Raw genomic sequence first — 22914 nt, 5'->3', positions numbered from 1 at the left:
CAACCTGTTCGTAAGATCAGACAAACATGGATGAAGGGAAAAAAAAAATATTAGCTTGATCTAAAACTTCGGTTGCCTCCAAGAATTTTTCAACGATAGATGTTCAATTCACATTGTTTCTGGTGGTGTGGTCCACTTGAGGTTTGGATATGCTCCATTTTTGGGATAAAGACCTAAAATTATGTGCTAAAAGAGATGGACGGAGTAGATATAATGCATGAATGACAGTGGGGTCCACAGAGTTTACTCAGTATGCAAATCGCTTCCCTCTTCCCCTATGTAAGTTATGCTCTCTCTCTCTCTCTCTCTCTCTCTCTCTCCTCCAACTGGGCTATTGCCTTATTGAGAAGTCATGTTTGATTATTGTTGATGCATTTTTCCGGCAGACCCTCTATGGTGCTTTTCCTTTGAACCTGCACAACTAGGGGTAAGAGACAAAGGAGGCCCTAGTTCATTCAGGGGACTCTCTGATGCCTAAGTTAGGCTCGTGGTCTAAAAAAGGATCTCCAGAAAAGAGATCAACGTGATCTCTAGGGTATTTGTGAACGTACCTCTTATTAAAATGTGTCCCTATATATATAGGGAAGAAAAAGTCCTGCCGTAAGGGGGTTCTTTCCGATTGTCTTGGAGATTCGGCATGATCTGAGATCTTCCTGAGATCATAGGATCCTGAGATCATCGGAATGTGATCTTATCTCTTAAGATCTTAGGAGAGATCTGTGGATCTTTCAAGGATCCTCTAGATGATAGCTCAACTTTGGGTTGGATTTAAAGCGGGAGCTGTCCTGGATGGTTCTGCAATCCTTGTTGCTTGATTTCTGAGCTCTTTTGACTCTGCCGTGGGAGTGATATTGAATCATGACAGATCTTTGACCCGGCTGTGGCCGGTCTATGACTGTCTTATACCTGATCTTCGACCGATCTATGGCTGATCTACAACTGAGCTATGGCTGATTTCTGATCGTCCTGTGACTGGTCTATAGTTGACTTATGATCGGTCTGTAACCGAGCTATGGTCGGTCTGTGACTGATTTGTGGCCGAGCTATGGTCGATCCGTAATTGACCCTTAGTCGACCCATGAATTAGGTCGGCCTCTCAGCCTCTATTAGCTTTTAGGGTCCTCGTGTTGGCGTTACCCTTCTTGGAGGCCAGTCTGCTCTTGCGTATGGAGGTCGTATTAGGCTCGGACCATAATAGGCCCGGGCCGATAAAGAAGAGTTGGTCCATTCCATAAGCTGACTTTCGGATTGATATATTTTTCCCCAACAATTATAATTACAAAATTTACTAATTTGTTTTACCCATGTTATTTTCTAAATATTAGAATTTTATGTGGGATATATATATATATATATATATATATATATATATATATATATATATATATATATATATATATATATATATATATATATATATATATATATATATATATATATATATTTGTGGGGCCCACTTAAGAAGTATGGTGTGTAGGAATGTGGGGCCTTGGTTTGGGCTGATGTGGGGTGGACCCCACACCCTTGGTGCCTTTGCAATTGCATGGGGCTCGCTTGTTTTAAATGCCTGAGCATCCAGCATTGGACCTTACTACACAACGGGCTTGTGGCCCATTTTTAGCCTATTACAGGGCAACTGACTTGTGGCCCATTTTTAGCCTACTTTTTGCGATCTAATGTGCAAATTGAACCATTCATCTGAAAGTACTTGTCGATATCTTGTATGTCTTAATGGACATCAGATGACTAAGATTTAACTGAAAGAAATAAAACTATTTGGGTGCATGCATCCTACTATCTTTAATGACGCCTGCTAGCTTATGGCCCACTTTTAAGCTATTTATGGTACTCTTTGGAACATTTTAACTGATGATATTGTAGTGACTAGCATCAGCTTCGAAACATGGGGTCATTTGCGTAGATCAGAGTTCGGATCGTGAAGTTATGGACTGACAATATCGACTCTCCGGTGATCAAGCGATGACACGTATTAGGTGGACTATATTTCAAGATCTAGGTATTAGATTGAGATAAATTTTTTTAGTAATGTTTTGGATATGTACATCGAGATGGACAGATTGGATCAGACAGCTTGTGTTTAAATCTCCCCAAAAAAAATCCCGGACCGTCGATTGTTTTATGTTGCCTAGAAATAAATTGTTTTAATCAGATCGATTAGATTAGGCCTAAGCTTGTACATTGGTCCAATTAGCATATCTTGCATACATCTATCTTCTTAGATTGATTAATGGGGTGCTTGATCATGGATATTTGATTAGATGAGTCAATTGACCTTGTTTGATTAATTTTGGATACTTGGTCATTGCTGATCATGTGCATGTTTCTTATAATTCATGTTGATCCTCGATTAGTTGATCACATGTCTAGCTCATGATGATCGTGTGGGGCCCTTATTTCAAAGAGCCCACCTATGGAATCATAAAATCTTTTGGTTACAACCTGAGTCACGCTGGGTGGATTGATGGATTAATAATCTCGCCTTAGACAATGCGTGGTGTGGTAACTAAAGTGGCCATTTCTCTCTTTTTGGAGAACATTGTGTGATGGATGGCCTCGAATGCCATGGGAAAGTGTTATTCCTTGTAAGGATGCCTTCAGATGGTAAAGATTTGACCTTTAATGATCGAATTTGTCTAAGGAAGATTTTGAACCATTGGATCTTTTAGGAATGATCTCATTCATTGAATATTAGATCAGTGTCTAACGCACGAAATATGATGCAGTGGGGACAACATAGAGTTTATGGAGTGTCCCTGTACGTAATGTAGTCATGCTCTACCCACCGACAATAGAGTTAAAGTTTACTCTAGCTTTGATACCATGTTAAAACATCAGAGCTGCATTTTATTTTTATGAAATTATATATATATATATATATATATATATATATGGGAAAAGGTATTATACGCTCAACCATATGTTACCTTCCATACGGCCGAGAGCTAGCACTATACTAGCAGTCGAATGACGAAAGTTTCAAAGGAACGGTGAGATTTTATAGGAAGAAATGTGAGATTTTATAGGTGAGTGGAGAAACAAAACTGGTGAAACTGGCTCTCTCTCTCTCTCTCACATATATTTCCTACGAAAAGCCTCCACATGAAGGTCCTGCCCTAGAAACCTAGGTAGGGCTCATCATGGGGTTTTTTGAGAAATCCACCCCGTCCATCCGTTTTTCCCATATCATTTTAAGTTATGATCCAAAAAACGAGTCAGGTCTAGGGATCAAGTGGACCACAAGTTGGGGATTGAACATCCACCATTAAAAACTTCTTAAGAGATGAAGAATTTTAAGATCAATCTAATATTTGTGTTTTCACTTCATCCACATCTACGCGACCTTTTGAATAGGTTGGATGGTAAAAAAAAACATCATGGTGGCCCTTAAAAAGATTTCAACGATGGGTGTCATTATCACTACAGCTTCAATTGGTGTTTAGTGTGGTCCATTGGAGTTGTGGACATGCTTCATTTTTAGGATCATAACTTAAATTAATATGAGAAAAGCAATGAACGACGTGGATATAACAATTACATCACGTTGGCCCCCACAGAGCCCTGCCGGACAGATTACCGGGTAGGACGCAATCCCTATCCTCTTTCTTTTGCGTCAGTGCGGAACAACCGGAAATGAATTGGCTATTCCCCTGCCACTAGCAGGGTGGTGATGGTCGATACTCTATGGGCCCCACCATGATGTATGTGTTTCATCCATGTCGTTTATTTATTTTTACATATCATGTTATGGTTTTATCCCAAAAATGAAAGGGATATAGATCTCAGGTGGACCACACCATAGGAAAACAATAGTAATTGTATATCCACCAGTAAAATCCTCCTAAGGCCCACTGTACTGTTTATTTGACATCCAATCTGTTGATTAGGTCATACAGACATAGATGAAGTGAAAAAACAAATATCATCTTGATCCAAAACTATTTTGGGTCCCAAAAAGTTTTTAATGGTCGACGTTCAATCAACATTGTTTCCTGTAATGTGGTCCACTTGAGATTAGGATATACCTTATTTTGGTCTCATATCCGAAAATGATCTAGAAAAATAGATGTACGGCATGAATGAAACACATACATCATTGTGGGGCCCACATGACCACCCGCCAGGGAAATCAGATTGCGTACTTCGTTACTTGGGCCCACCTTGAATGTAAGTGATCTATCCACACCGTCCATTCGTTTTTCCGTCTAATTTAAGAGGTTGAGACCAAAATTGAAGCATATCCAAAGATCAAGTGGACCATACCACAGGAAGCAGCGGAGATAATGATTTCCACCATTGAAACCTTGCTAGGCCCCACAGTGATGTTTAATTTTCATTCAACCTGTTCATAAGATCATAAAGACATAGATTAATGGGAAAAACAAATATAAGCTTGATCCAAAACTTCTGCGGCCCCCAAAAAATTTCTACTGTAGACGTTCAATTCAACTATTTCCTATGGTGTGGTCCATTTAAACATTTTATATATTTCATTTTTAAGCTCTACCCTTGAAATTATTTGGTAAAATGAATGGATAGAGTGGATATAATAAATAAATCATAGCGGACCCCACAGAGTTTATTCAGTACGCTAAGTGTAGTGAGTTACTATACAATCCGTACTCACTACGCAATCCGCTTCCGGTGGTAGGGAGTAGCCAATCTGTTTCCGAAACAAGCCTATTTGATGGACGCGGGTTAGATACCGAAAGGTTGAGTAGCGATTCCGCTACTAAAGTGACGTCACTAAGTTTTGTAGGCCCCACTATGATGTATCTGTTGTATCCACATCGTCCATCCATTTTGAGATATCATTTTACGGCATGAGCCAAAGAATGAGGTAGATAGAAATCTATAGTGGACCCCACCATAGAAAATAGTGGGGAGAGTGATTCCCAAAATTGAAACTATCCTAAGGCCCACCATAATGTTTATTTGAAATCCAACCCGTTCAAAAGTTAAAAAAGTCATGAAAGAATGGAAAACACAAATATCAGCTTGATCTAAAACTTTTGTGGCATTTACAAGTTTTTAATGGTGGGCGTCACTGTCCCATTGTTTTCTGTGCCGGGGTCCACTGGAGCTTTGGATTTAACTCGTTCTTTGGATATTGCCCTAAAATGATCTCTCCAAGTGGATGGAAGGAGTGGATACAAAACACACATTATAATGGAGCCCACGGAACTTGGTGACGTCACCTCAATAGTGAGTCTCGCTACTCAGCGCATCATTATCTAATCCGCATCCCTGTTCGACGGAAGCAGGTTGCGGAATAACTCACTACCCTTAGCGTACTGGGTAGACATTGTGAGGTCCACCATGATTTATGTATCTAATCCACTCCGTCCATCCATTTTACCATATGATGTTAGGTCTTGAGCCCAAAAATTAATCATATAAAATGTTCAAATGGACCACACCACATGAAACAGTTGAATAGAACATCTACTGTTAAAAAATTTCTTGGGGCCCACGGAAGTTTTGGATCAAGCTTATATTTGTTTTTTCTCTTCATTCATGTCTGTATGATCTTATGAATAGATTGGATGACATATAAACATCACTATGGGGCCTAACATGATTTCAATGGTTGAAATCATTATTCCCACTGTTTCCTGTGATACGATCAACTTGAGACTTGGATTTGGTTCAATTTTAGGCTCAACCCCTTAAATGATACAGAAAAACGGATGGACAGGGTGGATTTCTCAAAAAATCCTACGGTAGGCCCCACCCAGAATTCTAGTGCATTACTTAATGTAAAGGCTTTTGCATAAAATATTCCGAGTCATATTTTCATAACCGGTTTTATCAGTTTTGTTTCTCCACTTATTCTCTAAAATCTTATCGTTGGGTTGAAATTTTTAACATCCGACCGCTTGTGTGTTGCCAGCTCTCGACTGCATGGAAGGTAACATATGGTCGAGCTTATAGTACCTTATATATATATATATATATATATATATCTATATATATATATATATATATATATATATATATATAGGGAAAAGGTACTATGCACTCTCTCGACTGCATGGAAGGTAACATATGGTCGAGCTTATAGTACCTTTTACATATATATATATATATATATATATATATATATAGGGAAAAGGTACTATGCACTCGAGCTGATGGGACCGTCCCATGAGGTCGAGCTATGTGGGCCCCACCGTGATGCGTTTCGAACATCTACCTCATCAGTCAGATGCACCATTCCATCGTGGGCCTAGGTCTCAAAAATCAAGTCAATCCGTGACTTGTGTGGGCCACACCACGTACAGAAGTGGGGAGGGGTCGTGCACCATTAAAACATTCATAATCATTTTTTGGGCCCACCGAGATGTGGTTTGCTAATCCAGCCCATCCATTATGTGTGTCCCACTTGGATGAGGGTTCAGACCAAGTTTTAGAAGCATTCAAAACTCAGGTGGGCCCCACCAAGTGCTTTTATATGTTTTTGGCATGTCTTCACATGATTTTAGATGGTATGGCCCACCTGAGTTCCATATACGGCTGATTTTTGGGATATCCCATAATTTAGAGGGGACCCATCAAATGCACGGTGTTGATGGTCGACACGCATCACGGTGGGGCCTACACAGCTCAACCTCACGGGAGCTTATCGTGTGGTCGAGCGCGTAGTACCTTTTCCCATATATATGAGAGACTTGAGATTATAAGAGATCCTAACCCATATAGATATTGTTATCATATGAAATGTTATAATTTACTATGATTAACCAAATCTACCCTATATACCCCCACAAAATGCTCGCATCATCCCCACTTTTTCTAATTAGTGTTGGCCCACCTGAAATTTGGATCCCTGTGATTGTTGGGCATGAGCTGGCACTAATGATTGATGGATTTGAATGTGATCACATCCGTTACTGTAAGGCCCGGCAGCTCTTTGCCCTAGGAAAGTTGGGTATGGTCCACCTTGTTGGACACAACAAACCAACGCTCAGGATTACCCGATCATGGGCTACACTTCAGAATGAAAAGCCGCTTATACTTCGGTGGCGGGTCATATGAATGATATACCTGCATAATGTTTGGCCTTTTCCAGAGTAAATGAGAACCGTTCCTCTCTCTCTCTCTCTGTCTCTCTCTCTCGTGGCCCTCTATTTTCTCCCGACCCATTGAACGGTTGGAATTCTTCCAGTCAGAGAAATTTTCAGCTCATAGGCCATCCAACTCGAGGCTGGTAATATCAACGGTTTGAATCACTTAATCATGGCCCAACTTGGCCCCACATGGTATAATACATCGAGGTTTGCCAAATCGTGTAGAGCCGTGCATTCATGAAAGGAAAACACGTCATTAGATCTGAGCTTTCCATAAAGTTGGATAAAGATGGCTCGACCCTCTAAAACATCGGGCTATTTAATTCTTCACGTGGGCCGCAGCATGCAAAAGTAAATGGACGGCTAAGCTTCTTTTCTAGCCATTCATTTTGGTTTGATATGGGGTGGCCCATCTAAGGTGTGTAATGGCCTGATTTATATGCTAAAAGATCTGAACAATGCAGCTCACCTAACGGAAAGCTCAGATCTCACGCACGTTTCACAAACGGTGACACATGCACCTGCGTGTGAAGGTCTACGGGTCCAGCACGCGCGTGTGGAATTAACAAACCTGTAATTCGCTCTATCAATAAGGTGTACGGATCCAACACGCGTGAGAAGTTTTGTGAGGCTAATATTTTTGTGTTTTCAGTTTATCGCAGTGTGAATGACCCGATGGACGGTTAGGATGGCACATAAACATTAAATGAATCCGTGAAGGTTTCAACGGTGGGCATTTTCCTGTTGTGTGGCCCACTTGAATTTTAGATCTACCTAATTTCTGGGTATAATCTAACATGAGCTGGCAGAACGGATGGACGGGGCGGATTTCTAGTGGTCCATCTAGCTTTCGACCACAGGAGTTTCCAAGCAATCCACATATTTGGGGCCCACCGTGATGTTTGTAAGACATCCACACTCTCCATCCTTTTTCTAGCTCATGTTATGATATAAAGATAAAAAATGAAGCGGATCCATAACTCAAGTGGGCCACGCAACAGGAAATAGTGAGGCTGAGCAGTTACTGTTGAAACATTTTTGGGGTATCAGGCTATTTATTTATTTATTTTTGTGTTTTAAGTTCATCTCAGTGGGAATGACCTTATAAACGGTTTAGATGGCACATAAACATCAAGATGAACCCCAGGAAGGTTTCAAAATTAGGCATTTCCCTCCCCATCTTTTCCTACCGCGTGGCCCATTTGAGCTTTGGATACACCTCATTTTTTAGCTCATGTCTTATTATGAGGGGTTAAAACGGATGGGCGGTGTGGATTTCCCACAAAGGGTGGGTCGCGCCTGATGATGTAGTGCCCTGATCCTACACACGTGTGACCGCGAGTATGATTGGGAACTGGATTGCGTACTGAATAACTTAGTACTAAATAAATTATGTGGGGCCCACAGTGACTTATGTGTCTTATCCATTCCGTCCATCAGTTTTACCATATCATTGTACGGAATTTCCCCAAAATTAAAGAATATCCAAATCTCAAGTGGACCACACCACAGGAAACAATGTGAATTGAACCCCTACCGTTGAAAACTTCTTCGTGGCCCACAGAAGTTTTGGATCAAGCTGATTTTTTTCCCTTCATCCATATCTGTGTGACCTCATGAACAGGTCAGATGACAAATAAACATAACTGTCGCCCCTCTGAAGGTTTCAAGGGTGGACATCATCATCCCAACTTGTTCCTGTGGTGTGGTCCACTTGAGCTCTAGATGTAATTCAATTTTAACATCATGAACTAACATGAGCTGTAAAAACAGATGGACGGTATGGATAATACACAGATATCCACGGTGGGCCCCACCGAATCTACTCTACTCAGTACGCAATCAGCTTCCATGGTTGCCATGCAACCGACCTCTGACTCAAAAGCCATTCTAGTTTCTTTGGCAGATGAGTCAGACTCTATTTCTTCACTGCTAAGAATACAACACCACTTACTAGCAATAACAAAAGATAATGGAGATTCTCTGTCTATAAAGGCCTACTCTCTCTCTCTCTTTTCCATCAAAGGCCCACTCACTGAAACAGAGGAAGAGAGAGAGAGAGAGAGAGAGAGAGAGAGAGATGGCCGAAATTATAGCGACTGCCAACGGTGATTTCCACGACTTGAAGTCGCTTCTGTCCGCCAAGGACAGGGACTATCTTGTCCAGAAAAACGGCGACCAGGTACGATTAATTCCCCATCTATAGTAATACTTACGCTATGGGTGTTTCACACTTACATCATTCTCCTCTCATTTCGGTATTGTGAGGTTCGGAAAATCAATCGAATCGACACCATGTTCGTGAATGAATGCAATGTTGAAGATGGTGTCTGAATTACACATTCATTGAGAAATTTCATTACAATATGTAGAGATTTACAGTATCAATTCACATTGGAGAGGAGAGATTTCTGCTAATTTGGTAGTTGTACAATTACATTTTTTAGTAAATAGAGATTTTGTTGTGCTATGAGCTGGATGTTGGTTCTTTAAGAGATGGTTTAATAGTTAGTATTCACTAACAGGTTATTTGAGTTGAGTTCTGTTTGGCAAACAGCCACAACAAATTGCAATGTGGAAGCATCTATTAGTTGTAGTTGCGTTGTGGGTGTTTCTCATGGTTCGCTCATTTTGGTGTTGTATGGTTGAGAATCAATCAATGTATAGCATGTTGGTAGTTTTTACTAGTGAAAGATTTGAGTTCAGTTCTGTTCGGCTAACATCGACAAGGAATTGCAATGTGGAAGCATCTATAGTAGTACTTGCACTATAGGCGTTTCCAACTAGATCATGCTCTGCTCATTTTGATGTTGCAAGGTTGAAAATCAATCAATGTATAGCATGTTGTTAGTTTTCACTAATAAAACATTTGAGTTCTGTTTTGTTCGGCTGACACCCACAACGAATTGCAATGCAGAAGAATCTATAGTAGTACTTGTACTATAGGTGTTTCTCACTAGATTATTTTCCACTCATTTTTGTTTTGTAAGGTTGGTGACCCAGGTATGGACGTGATGAGGTTGAGCACTGTCTTCCTCGAAGGGATAACTATTCCGAATTCACGGAACTACTCTGGATTCCTCGCATAGATACCTCGAATCCACGAGGAAAATAAGAAAATAGAAATAATTCTAAAAATTTATAAGAAATTGATTGATGATTAAAAACGAGCAAAATAGTAACATAAACCTAGGAAGAAGTTTCAGAATCATACTTTAACTAAAACACATAGAAATCATGACTTACTATAAATAGTAAACTTACTATTTATAGACGGTCGTGATTCATACTAATCATCACATTTTCGGCCAAAAATAGTGTCTTATTTGGCCCAGCTATGTGATTCTCCTAATTATTCTACGTACTTTTCATATTGGACGCAACTTCTAAAGCCCAACAACTGTTGATTTGATGCTATTTGCAAATTCAGCATGCACAACCCGGTTGGGTGGTTAAAGTAGCTCACCCTATTCCAAAATCATATACAACACATTGGATAACTCATTCTGGTTTGTGAGATACTCCCGTTTTAAGCTTTTGACGGTCCGGATCACTTCTGCCTCCAATTGGGCCTTTTTTGATCCATCTTGGCCATGAAACAGTTCACGACTCACTCTACATTAGTAGGGAATCAATCTATTTATACCATTTTGTTAATCTTCACTAGCAAAACATTTGAGTTGAGTTCTGTTTGGCGAACACCTACTACAAATTGCAATGTGGAAGCTTCAACGTAGTACTTGTGCTGAAGGTGTTTGGGACTAAATCATTCTCTTCCCATTTCAGTGTTTGGGACTAAATCGTTATCTTCCCATTTCGGTGTTGTACGGTTAGTTCTGTTTGGCGAAAATTCACAACAACTTGCAACGTGAAAGCATCTATAGTAGTAGTTGCCATATGGGTGTTTCGAACAAGCTAATTCTCCTCTCATTTTGGTGCTGTAAGGTTAAAAAAAAATCAATTGATTGTACCATGTTGTCATTTAAGTTCAATTCTGTTTGGCAAACACTCACAACAAATTGCAATATGGAAGCATCTTTACTAGTGGTTTCCCTGTGGGTGTTTCACACTAGATCATTCTCCTTTCATTTTGGTGTTGTGAGTTTGGGAAAATCAATTGATTTACACCATGTTGTTTATATTCATTAACAAGTCATTTGAGTTCAGTTCTGCTTGGTGAACACCCACGACAAATTGCGTCGAAGCATCTATAGTAGTGCATGCGCTATGGGTGCTTTGCATTAGATCATTCTCCTCTCATTTTGGTGTTGTAAGGTCAGGAATGAATCAATTAATACATGTTTGTTGTTGGTATTCACCGACAAATCACTTCAGTTTTGTCTGAGAACACCCACAACGAATTGCAAAGGTGGAACACCAATTTCTACCATGCACATATCTGATCTTGATTTTGGGCAATTTCAGGTGAAACTTGCCAATTTGGATGGGAAGATTGTCGCGCTCTATTTCTCAGCCTCACAGAGCAGTCCATGCCAGCGGTTCTTCTCAAATTCCATCGAAATATATCAGGAGCTCGCCGCAAAAGGCGATTTCGAAGCCATCTTCATTTCACGCGACAAAGATGAGAAATCTTTCAATGAATACTCCTCCAAAATGCCGTGGCCCACCATCCCATTTTCGGATTCGACCACCCGCGACCGTCTGATCGAATTGTTCCAGGTGAAAAAGATTCCCCGCCTTGTGATTCTCAATGGGGAGGGGAAGATCCTGAGGAAGAATGGTGTTTCAGTCATCACGGAGTATGGAGCGGATGCGTATCCTTTCACAGAAGAGAGGTTGGAAGAGCTGAGAGAGGAAGAAGAGAATGAGAAGAAAAATCAGACGTTGAGATCTTTCCTGGTTTCCCGCTCCCGCGACTTTTTGAATTCAAATGATGGAAACAGGGTAAGTAGATTTCCTCTCGACATGCGTGCTGTGTGGATGATCTGGACCATCCATTATTTTCATGTGTGGCATACTTGGTTTTTGAACGGTCTGATCTTTTGGTCAGATAATGTAGACAGCGATTTCCATGTGATAAGCCACATAGGTGTTGTAGACATGTTCTCAGTTTATACACTTGGCAGCGTGTAGACGTGCTTGTAAAGTGATGTAGGTGGGCCACCCTGTGAGATTATCTAACGTCTCCATGGGTGGGTCCCATCTTGTAGAAGGGATGTGGCGGGGGAAACGAATTGGCTACTCCCCCTGCCACGAGCCCCGTGGCTGGTGGTCGGTGCTCTGTGGGCCACACCATGATGTATCTGTTTCATCCATTCCGTTCATCCATTTTTACAGATTATTTTATGGGCGATATACAAAAAATTATACCACGCCACAGGAAAACAATAGTGATTGGATATCCACCATTAAAATCTTCCTAAGCCCTACTGTACTGTTTATTTGACATCCAATCTGTTGATTAGATCATACAGGCCCATATGAAGGAAAAAGCAAATATCATCTTGATACAAAACTTTTATGGCCCCAAAAGGTTATTAATGGTTGACCCTCATTCAACACTCTTTCCTGTAATGTGGTCCAGTTGAGATTGGGATGTATCTCATTTTTGTTCTCATAGGATAAAATGATCTGGAAAAATATATGTACGGCATGGATGAAACACTTACATCATTTTGGGGCCCAAAGAGCACCCACAATCAGCCATTGGCTGGTGGCAGGGGAAGTAGCCAATCCGTTTCCTGTGGCGGGAGGGATTCGGTAGTGACCCTTCCGGTACCCAGGTCGGCACTGGCTGAGTGGTGTGGGACCCACAGTGATGTATATGTTTTCTTCCTGCCGTCCATCCATTCTTTCCAGCCATTACTGAGGCAGATCCAAATCTCGAATGTGCCACACCATGGGAAAAAGTGGTGATTGAAGGTGCACCATAAGACCTTGGGAGCCACACAAGTCTTGGATTAAGCTATATTTGTGTTTTCCCTTAGTCCAAGTCCGTGTGATCTTATCAACAGATTGAATAGAAAATAAACATTACAGTGGGCCTCATGTAGTTTTTAGTGATGGGTGTTCAATCACCACTGTTTCTTGTGGTGTGGCCCACTTGAGATTTGGACCTATCAAATTTTTAGGGTTGTGGCCTAAAATGATCTGGAAAAATGGATGAACAGAAGATAAAACATATACATAACAGTGGGGACCACAGCACCGCCTGTACCAAGATCACCACCGAATCCAGGTCGGATGCGGTGATGACGACACTATCTGCGCCAACATGCCGTCCATTCATTTTGAAAGCTTATTTTATGGCATGGGTCCAAAAAGGAGGAAGATTCATGGCTTGAGTTACTCACACCATAGGAAACAACCGTGACAATGACCCATCACCGCTGATGTTTATTTGCCATCCAACCTATTCATTAGGTCACATATACCTGGATGAAGGGAAAACATAAATCTCAGCTTCATCCAAAAATTTTAGGCCCCACAAGATTTTCAGCGGTAGGCATTGAATCCCATTTACTTTCCTGTGTAGTCCTTACTGTGTTCTGTGGTGTGATCCACTTGATTCTTTGATCCGATTCATTTTGGGCTCCTATTCTAAAAAGATCTTTCAAAATAGATGGACGGCTTGGATAAAAACACATATATCACGGTGGGCCCCAAGAACCTCTGACAGGCCCGTCCGTCTTTAACTAGGTCCGGTGTAGGGGTACCCAATCCGCGCCGTTCTGCATTTCAGCGGGACAGGACGAGTTGCCTGTGGTCCGACCACCCCTCCCGTTGTAAGCTATGAGGGGCCCACTGAGATGTCCATGATAAATCCACCCCGTCCATTGGTTTCTCCAACTCATTTTGGGCACAATCCGAAAAATTAGCCGGATCTAAACCTTAAAGAGTACCACGCCACAAGCAATATTGGGCATGGAAAGCACACCATTGAAACCGTTCTGGGGCCCACCATGATGTCTACCTGCCATCCAAACCGTTCACAAGTCATTCTAACTGGATGAACTGAAAACACAATTACCCCGATCCAAAACTTTAATGATCTTGACGGTAGGCATTCCATCCCCACTGTTTCCTGTAGTGTGGTGCAGTTGAGTTTTGGATTCGTCTCATTTTTGAGATCATTACCTAACATAAGATCTAGAAACTTACTGACGGTGTGGATTTCTCACAAACATCTCAATGAACGGCCCACGTAGCTTCCCTCTTTAGTGCAAGTTGGAACTATTCATTTCGGGGCCTCTTTATCAATGGCAAAGCATGCAACCTGCCGTCCCTTGCAAAACATGTATGGTTAGGATCATCCCATCTATACCCGAGTGGGGCCCATTTACGCCAGAGGTCTGGCCCATCACAACGTTAGCATTTTCAAATGTATCTAACACAACCTTGTTTTGCATTAGGTCCCAGTCTCTGATCTTGAAGGTAAGATGGTGGGCCTCTATTTCTCATTGAGCTCTTTGAAACCATGCCGCGAATTCACTACAAATCTCATTGAAATCTACGGGCAGCTGAAGGAGAGAGAAGAGAATTTCGAGATCGTTCTCATCTCTCTCGACAACCAACATCAATCCTTCAAAGAAGAGTTTGAGAGAATGCCATGGCTTGCATTGCCATTCATGGACAAGGGCCTTTCTAAGCTGATCCGCTACTTCGATCTCAAGACACTTCCTACACTTGTAATTATCGATACCGATGGAAAGACGCTGCATTCCAACGCTGTTAAGATGATCGAGAATCATGGAATTCAAGCATATCCATTTACAGCAGAGAGGTTGGCTGAGCTTGTGGAGATAGAGAAATCATGGTTAAAATCTCAGACGTTGGAATCGCTTCTCGTGTCTGAAGAGAGAGATTTCGTTATAGGTAAAAGAGGTGTCAAGGTAAGAATCAAAAGCTTATAGGTGTGGTTCATGTCGCATGTGCGAGATCTGGATTGTTCATCAGGTGGGGCTCCCCCAAAACACATGCCCTGGTGTACTCATCACACTCATTTGGCAAAGTATAGGGTGTTAGTTATTTTGCTCATTTTGTGACGCAAGGAGGGACGTGATGAGGTCGATCACTGTCTTACTTTTCGAATAACTACTTTAAATCCACAAAGCTCTCTTAACCATTGCATAGAATTCATGACCGATAAAAAATAGAAGTAATTTTTAAAGAACTTGAAATAAATTGATTGGATAAAAAATTAAAGTAATTTCTAATGAACTTGAAATAAATTGATTGATGATTTTTAAAAAATGAAATTACAATCCTTTAAATAATGAGCTCAACCATAGGACTGAGTTTAGACTTCTTTTTTTTCCCTTTGGGTTAGCTCGTTAGTACACACTCATGTTAGTGCACACACTCCTATGTTAGTCACCCCCACTAGGGATCGATACCAAGGTATCTCCACTGAGTTTAGACTCTAACCCTAAGTCAAACACCCTAAAAACGTGACTTACCATTTATATACTTATATACTGTCCCAATTCCTATCAGACTTCACGGTTTTTGGCCAAAAATAGTAAATGTCCAATTTGGCCTAACCAGGTTATTCTCCCAATTTTTCTTAGCCCTTTTCATGTTGGACACCTTCTACAACTCAAAGGATCAAAAGTAAAAACTAAAATAAAAGGGACTTTTGACTGTGTATTTAATAGAATTTTGCAAATCCGGCGTGGCAATCCAGCGTAATGGGGTTGGTTTGCTAAAGTAGCTTCTTCTAGCCTAATATTATATACATGATATGTCAAAAAACTCATCCCGGTTTGTGAGATATGAACTGTTTTAAGGTTTTGACGGTCAGGATCATTTTTACCTCCAATTTGACCTTCTCTGGTCCATCTTTGCCATGAAAGTATCCGTGCCCCATCGACATCATTTTATGTGTGGTCCACTACCCTCTGGATGAGCGGACCAGTCTGTATTTTGAGGCAGGGCATGTTTACATTGGGCCCCACCTGATGAATGGCCTCACACGTATGTCACATTGGTACATGTGCTGCCGATCTCTTCTTCAATCTGTCTCTGACACTAGGCCTCTAGCTATGTGGATGGGGATTGCCTATGTACTTTGATCCAAAGGTTCGGCAGCCCCAATAAATGGCAGGCATTCAATCTCTTTGTTTCCTGTGGTGTGGTCCACTTGACCTTTGGATCTGCTTCATTTTTGAGCTCGTGCCTAAAATAATCTGGCAAAACAAGATGAACAGCATGGATTAAACACATCACGGTGGACCCCACGGAGTCATATCAATGTTGACCTGGTCTCCAGCCAATCCGCATCGAAGCTAGACACAACTTCATGAACCATGTAAAATGGTGAACCATATCACCGTCTGATCAAGATTAGTGGGTCATAATAAGTGGGACCCACTTGTTTCTGCTTCCCTTAAACTTCAAACCGAGTTGGGAGGGCAAGGTTCACTGACAATGAGTCTTTGCTGTTGGTGTCTAATTCCAGATGTTTGTAATATGAACTAAGGAGAGAGCTCAAACCTTTGTATTGATTCATCACATTGTTTGATTGTGGCCCAGGTTCCAGTGGCCGACCTTGTTGGGAAACACATCCTCTTATACTTCTCGGCGCAATGGTGCCCGCCCTGCCGTGCTTTCTTACCGAAGCTGATCAAGGCCTACCATGAGATCAAGGCCAAGGATGACGCCTTTGAAGTGATCTTCGTCTCCAATGATAGCGACGAAGCCTCCTTTGATGACTTCTTCTCAGAAATGCCTTGGCTGGCACTCCCTTTTGGCGATGGGAAGGGACCGTCCTTGATGGGCACATTCCAAGTATCCGTAATCCCAACGCTCATCGCGATCGGGCCCACTGGCAAGATGATCACCAAGGAAGCTAGGGACCTTATTAAGGTCCACGGCCCGCAGGCGTATCCTTTCACAGAGGAGCATCTCAAGGAGATGGAGGCCCAGGTCGAGGAGATGGCGAAGAGGTGGCCAGAGAAGGTGTCTCACCTGTTCCATGTAGAGCATGAGCTCGTGTTAACCCGTCGAACAGTGTACATTTGCAACGGCTGCAAGGAGAGGGGATTGAAGTGGTCATACTACTGTGAAGAATGTGACTTTAATCTCCACCCCAGGTGTGCCTTGGAGGAAAACAAGAAGGAAGATGGTGATGATATGGTGGGCCATGTTGACAGTGGCCATGATGGTGATGTTGGGGATGAAGAAACTTTTAAGGATGGATGTATATGTGATGGGGAGGTTTGTTATAAAGCTTATAAAGCTTGAGGTGTTGTTGAACTCTACTTGTATTTTATGTATGGATAATTGGATGATATCTTCAAGCTCTGTGTGTATTTTACTCTGCAGAGATTTCAATGAAATGGTGTCTTGGTTATTTTCGATATTTGGGTTTTTATTTTTACCATAAAAATGATATTTTCACCCTTTATAGTTCATATTTCCATCCATGGAAGTTTGATGCAGGTGGAATGTCCAAACCAAATTGTCCAGATTCAACAGATATATTCTTTCTGCTATTTTCCATATACATTCTCCCTAGTAATTTCTAGATTCATCTATATCCATCATCCCTAGCATTTTTCATGTTCCAGATCCATTATCCCTGTACCCAAGGATGATGACTATTGGTTTTTCAAAGCTTTGAAAATAAGCATACTTCGGTTTTTGTAAAAAAATAATTAATGCTATTGCCCTTGTCTCAAATAGAATCATCTAGAATGAAGGCATTTTAGTCTTTTTGCAAGGTATCAAATATCTATATAAACGGTTGTAGTGTTGCAAGTTGTATGTAAGCAAGCAGGCAAAAACGATTCTATACAAAAAGTTTTCCTTTCTCTTTGTGGTGTGTATGGTTCTTAAGCTTTGAAAAGCCAACAAATTGGTATCAAAGCCAGATTCTTTTAAAGATGTCCACCACAATCCAGCCGCAAATTCCAAAGTTGTCTCAGGGCAACTATGAAAATTGGCGCATTCAGATGGAGGGCTCTGTTTGGGTCACAAGATTGATGGAAGATCGTCATCGATGGGTATGTAGCGTCCACCACAGAGTAAGAAGCCGCCAACTCCACCGAGCAAAAAGTCACCTCAAAGATCAAAGGAAGAAAGACAAGAAAGCATTGTTTCTTGTCTATTAAGGTTTGGATGAATCCATCTTTGAAAGGATCGTTAAGGCGACATCAAGCAAGCAAGCATGAGACACACTAAGCACCATCTTCAAGGATGTGGATCGTGTAAAAAGAGTCTGGCTACAAAATCTTAGAGCCGAGTTCGAGGCGACTCACATGAAGGAAGGTGAGAGCATCTCAGATTATTTTTCACGACTACTCGTTATTATTAATAACTTGAAAAGAAATGGTGAAAAGATCGAAGACATTTATGTAGTTGAAAAGGTGCTTCAATCCTTGACAATCAAGTTTGAACATGTGGTTATAACCATTGAAGAATAAAAAAATTTGAAAAATCTCTCTATTGAAAAGTTGATGGGATCGTTGCAAGTTCATGAGCAACGAATGTAAAAGAATGTTAGATCTATGATACTAGAACAAGCATTGGAGTCAAGATTGACTTTAAATGAACAAAAGAACGATCATGGTCGTGAAAGCTTTCATTTTTGAGGTGGCCGCACTGATAAGGATTGTGTAAGAGGAAGATGGCGTGGATATAATCCAAGCAATGTATAAAATCAACAAAAATTTATCAATTTTCGTGGTAGAGAAAATGGTAGAGGTCGATTCACACGAGGTTGTGAAAATATGAAAAATATTAAGTGTCGAAATTGCAACAAGTTTGGATTTATACATCAGATTGTTGGAGCAAGCCAGTGGATCAAGATGAACGATCCAACTATGTTGAAGTATCAAATCATGAAGAGAAAAGAACCACACTCTTCCTTGCACAAGAAAAAGGTTGTGCTCAGTCAGATGTGTGGTATCTTGACACGAGCGCAAGTAATCACATGTGCGGTAATAAAAAAGCTCTTTATGGAACTTACAGAAGGAGTTCATGCGATGTGATATTTGGAGACTCATCAAAAACTCCAGTGAAAGGAAAAGGTAAAATCAAAATTTACAGAAAAAATGGTAAGCCACAATTCATCTCTAATGTATATTATGTACCCAACATGAAAAGTAACATCCTCAGCATCGGCCAACTACTTAAAAAGGGGTATGTCATATACATGAAGAACTCAGTTATGCATTAAAATATGCATGTGGTAAACATGTGGTACGGGTCCAAATGGCGAAAAATTGAATGTTTCCACTCCATATAAACACAAGGCTCGAGAAGTGTCTTTATGGACATGCCAATAATGAATCATGGAAGTGTCATCTTCGCTTTAGTCATCTGAACTTTAATGGCCTAAAGCTCTTGTCCTCATCAAGCATGGTGCATGGATTTTCAGCTATCGAAGCTCTAAAACATGTGTGTGAGGCGTGCACACTTGGCAAGCAACAGAGGAACTCCTTCCCAATTAGAGTATCCCGAAGAGCAAATGAGCCATTGAAATTGGTTCACATTAATATCTGTGGACGCATGGAAACACCATCTTTTAGAGGTAATAGATATTTCATTACCTTAATTGATGATTACAGTAGAAAACACCGGTTATTCTGCATTAAAGAAAAATCTATAGCCTTTTCTATCTTTAAAAATTCCAAAGCTCGAGTTGAAAATGAAAGTGGTTACAAAATCAAGGTCCTCAGATCTGATAAAGAAGGGAGTACACCTGAAATATTTTTTAAGAATATTGCAGGGAACATGATATTAAGCAGCAACACACTGCAGCTTACACGCCCCAACATAATGGAATTGCGGAACGAAAGAACTGCACCATCGTCTACATGACGAGGACCATGTTGACGGAGAAAGGCCTATCGAAGAGCTTCTGGGGCGATGCAGTTGCATGTACTGCATATCTGCTCAATCAGTGTCCCATTAGGAGCATCAAGTTCATGACACCATAGGAGGCATGGAGCGACTATAAGCCGAGCGTGTCACACCTTAAAATCTTTGGGTGTCTTTCTTATGCTTAAGTTTCAGAAGCAAAAAGGAAAAAAACTTGATGATCGTGGTGAGAAGTGTATCTTCATCGGCTACAACGAAGAATCAAAGGCATACAAGCTCTACAACATACTAACTAATAAGGTGGTCGTTAGTAGAAATGAGGTATTCTGCGAGGAAGAAGCCTGGAAGTGAAATTAAGAATATTCGGCCAAAGAAAATCAAGTTAATACTGAAGAATATGAAGAAGAGAGGCATGTGAATTAGGAGCAGACACCCACATCACCTCTTTCGGATCGCAGAAGTTTAAGAGTACATTCCATCTTCCCTAGAAGTACTTCATCAAATCATAATTCAGCCAACACATCTTCATATAATTATCCTTCACCTTTGGCACCTATCAAAATGAGAAGCCTCAACGAGATCTACGCAAAAACTGAGAAAGTAAATTTACTCTGCCTGTATGTAGACCATGAGCCTCTCACATTTGAGGAGGCTGTAGATGAAGAATGTTGGAGAAAAGCTATGGAAGAAGAGATCCATGCTATTGAGAAGAATCACACGTGGGAGCTGATCTCACTCCCTAAAGGCCAGAGGACCATTGGTCTCAAATGGGCATATAAAATCAAGTGGAAGGCCGATGGTAAGATCGAATGATATAAGGCAAGGCTCGTAGTAAAGGGCTACAAATAGAAATACAGGGCAGACTATGAAGAGGTTTTTGCCCCAGTTGCTCGCCTTAACACTATGAGGATGATTATCTCCCTTGCAGCTCATCACAGTTGGATGATCTACCAACTGGATGTGAAATCCGCATTCTTAAATGGAGTACTTGAAGAAGAAATCTACGTTGACCAACTTGAAGGCTTTGTCATGCAAGGGGAGGAACATAAGGTATATCGGCTGAAGACAACCCTGTATGAGTTGAAGCAAGCCCCTTGTGCTTGGAAATGCACAAATTGACAGCTATCTTCAAGAGAATGGTTTTGTCAAATATCTATATGAGCATGCCATCTACATAAAGAAGAATGCCCATGGCGATATGCTTATAACTTGTTTATATATTGATGATCTGATGTTCACAGGAAATAACTAGCTAGGTGATATTTGTAGAATTCAAGCAGGCTATGTTCAATGAGTTTGAAATGACTGATGGTGAATTGATGTCCTTCTTCTTAGGCATCGAAGTGAAATAACAAGTTGGCAGCATTTATATATCACAGAAGAAACTTTTTGAGAAGTTTCGAATGACCGAATGTAAAGCCGTAAATACGCCTGTAGCAACGAGCCTGAAGCTGACAAAAGATTGAGAAGGAAGAAACATGGACTCAACTCTATTTAAGAGTCTGATTGGAAGTTTCAAATACCTCACAATCACTAGGCCAGAAATCGTCTATATTGTGAGGGTTCTAAGTAGGTACATGGAAACACCAAAAGAATCACAATGGCTTGTTGCAAAAAAGAATCCTTAGGTATGTCAAAGGAACCATGGAATTCGGTCTCTTCTATCCATACAATGATGAAGCAATATTATATGGATACTCAGACAGTGATTGGAGAGGTGACTAAGATGAAAGGAAAAACACCACTGGTTATGTATTTTATCTCGGGTCGATTGCCTTCACATGGAACTCAAAGAAGCAAAGTGTGGTCACTTTGTCCACATGTGAAACAGAGTATTTGATAGCATCGTCCACAGTCTGTGAAGCAATATAGTTGAAGAACCTGCTAAAGGAGCTGAAACATTCATAGGAGGAATCCATAGTTATATACGTGAATAACAAGTCGGCAGTCGAACTTGCCAAAAATCTTGTGCAGCATGGAAGGAGCAAGCATATTAATATAAGGTATCACTTCCTAAGAGATCAAGTAAAACAGAAAATGGTGAAATTGGAGTATTGTCATACTACTGAACAAGTGGCAGATATTTTCACCAGGGCACTATCAACAGATGTATTCAAGCGACTAACATCGATGCTCGGAATGAAGCAGATTATGGTTTGAAGGGGAGTGTTGGAACATCCAAACCAAATTGTCCAGATTCATCAGATTCATTCTTCCTACTATTTTCCAGAGACATCCTCCCTAATAATTTCTAGATTCATCTATATCCATCCTCCCTAGCATTTTTCAGGTTCCAGATCCATTCTCCCTGTAGCTAAGGATGACGACTATTGGTTTTTCAAAGATTTGAAAATAGGCGTCCTTTGGTTTTTGTAAAAAGTAATTAATGTTATTGTCCTTGTCTCACATAGAATCATCTATAATGAGGGCATTTTAGTCTTTTTACAAGCTATCAAATATTTAAGTAAATGGTTGTAGTGTTGTAAGTTGTATGTAAGTAAGCAGCAAAAAACAATTCAATGCAAAAAGTTTTCCTTATTCTCTTTGTGGTGTGTACGGTTCTAAGGCTTTGAAAAGCCAACGGATACGACTCACCAAGGTCGACTAGGATTCAATTAAGCCGAGTCCGGTTTGTTGCAATGAATCATCCCCAACTTGACTTAATCAAGTTGATCCCATGCCGTTGAGATGATGGGCCAACCATGGATTGGCCATAGTGAGTAATCTACATGCATTTGGCCTTTCTAATGTTAAACCAGTATTTCGATTATCTATGCTATGAAGTTTTAAGTAGTTTATTTCTAGAATATATAGAACATGTGAGGTCTATAGAAATTTTGAAGTGATTCAACAAGTATTCCTTTTAATAAATATACTTTCTAATGATACCCTAATATACTTTCATAGCCCACCTCAAACTCAATATATCTGAAGAGAAGTAACTTCAATGGTAAAGGTAAGATGAATATTTATTCAAAAGTAAAAGAAAAATTCAACCATAACGTAAAACTCAATGAATGGTATAGTGGTACTTCTAGTG

General features: G+C 40.6%; 1 protein-coding gene across 1 annotated transcript; it reads left to right on the top strand.

The window, feature by feature from the left end:
* Nucleotides 1-9131: 9131 nt before the first annotated feature.
* LOC131228226 (probable nucleoredoxin 1) lies at nt 9132-17410 on the top strand. Its single transcript, XM_058224116.1, has 4 exons — nt 9132-9270; nt 11514-11993; nt 14462-14941; nt 16584-17410. Exons 1-4 carry the CDS (start codon nt 9169-9171, stop codon nt 17292-17294), a joined length of 1773 nt encoding a protein of 590 aa, XP_058080099.1. The 5' UTR covers nt 9132-9168; the 3' UTR covers nt 17295-17410.
* The last annotated feature ends 5504 nt before the right edge of the window (nt 17411-22914 follow it).

This window comes from Magnolia sinica, chromosome 15 (genome assembly GCF_029962835.1).
Source record: "Magnolia sinica isolate HGM2019 chromosome 15, MsV1, whole genome shotgun sequence".
NCBI classification, from domain to species: Eukaryota; Viridiplantae; Streptophyta; class Magnoliopsida; order Magnoliales; family Magnoliaceae; genus Magnolia; species Magnolia sinica.
Note: the sequence above shows the minus strand (reverse complement) of the source record. Positions and strands in the feature narration are given on the sequence as shown.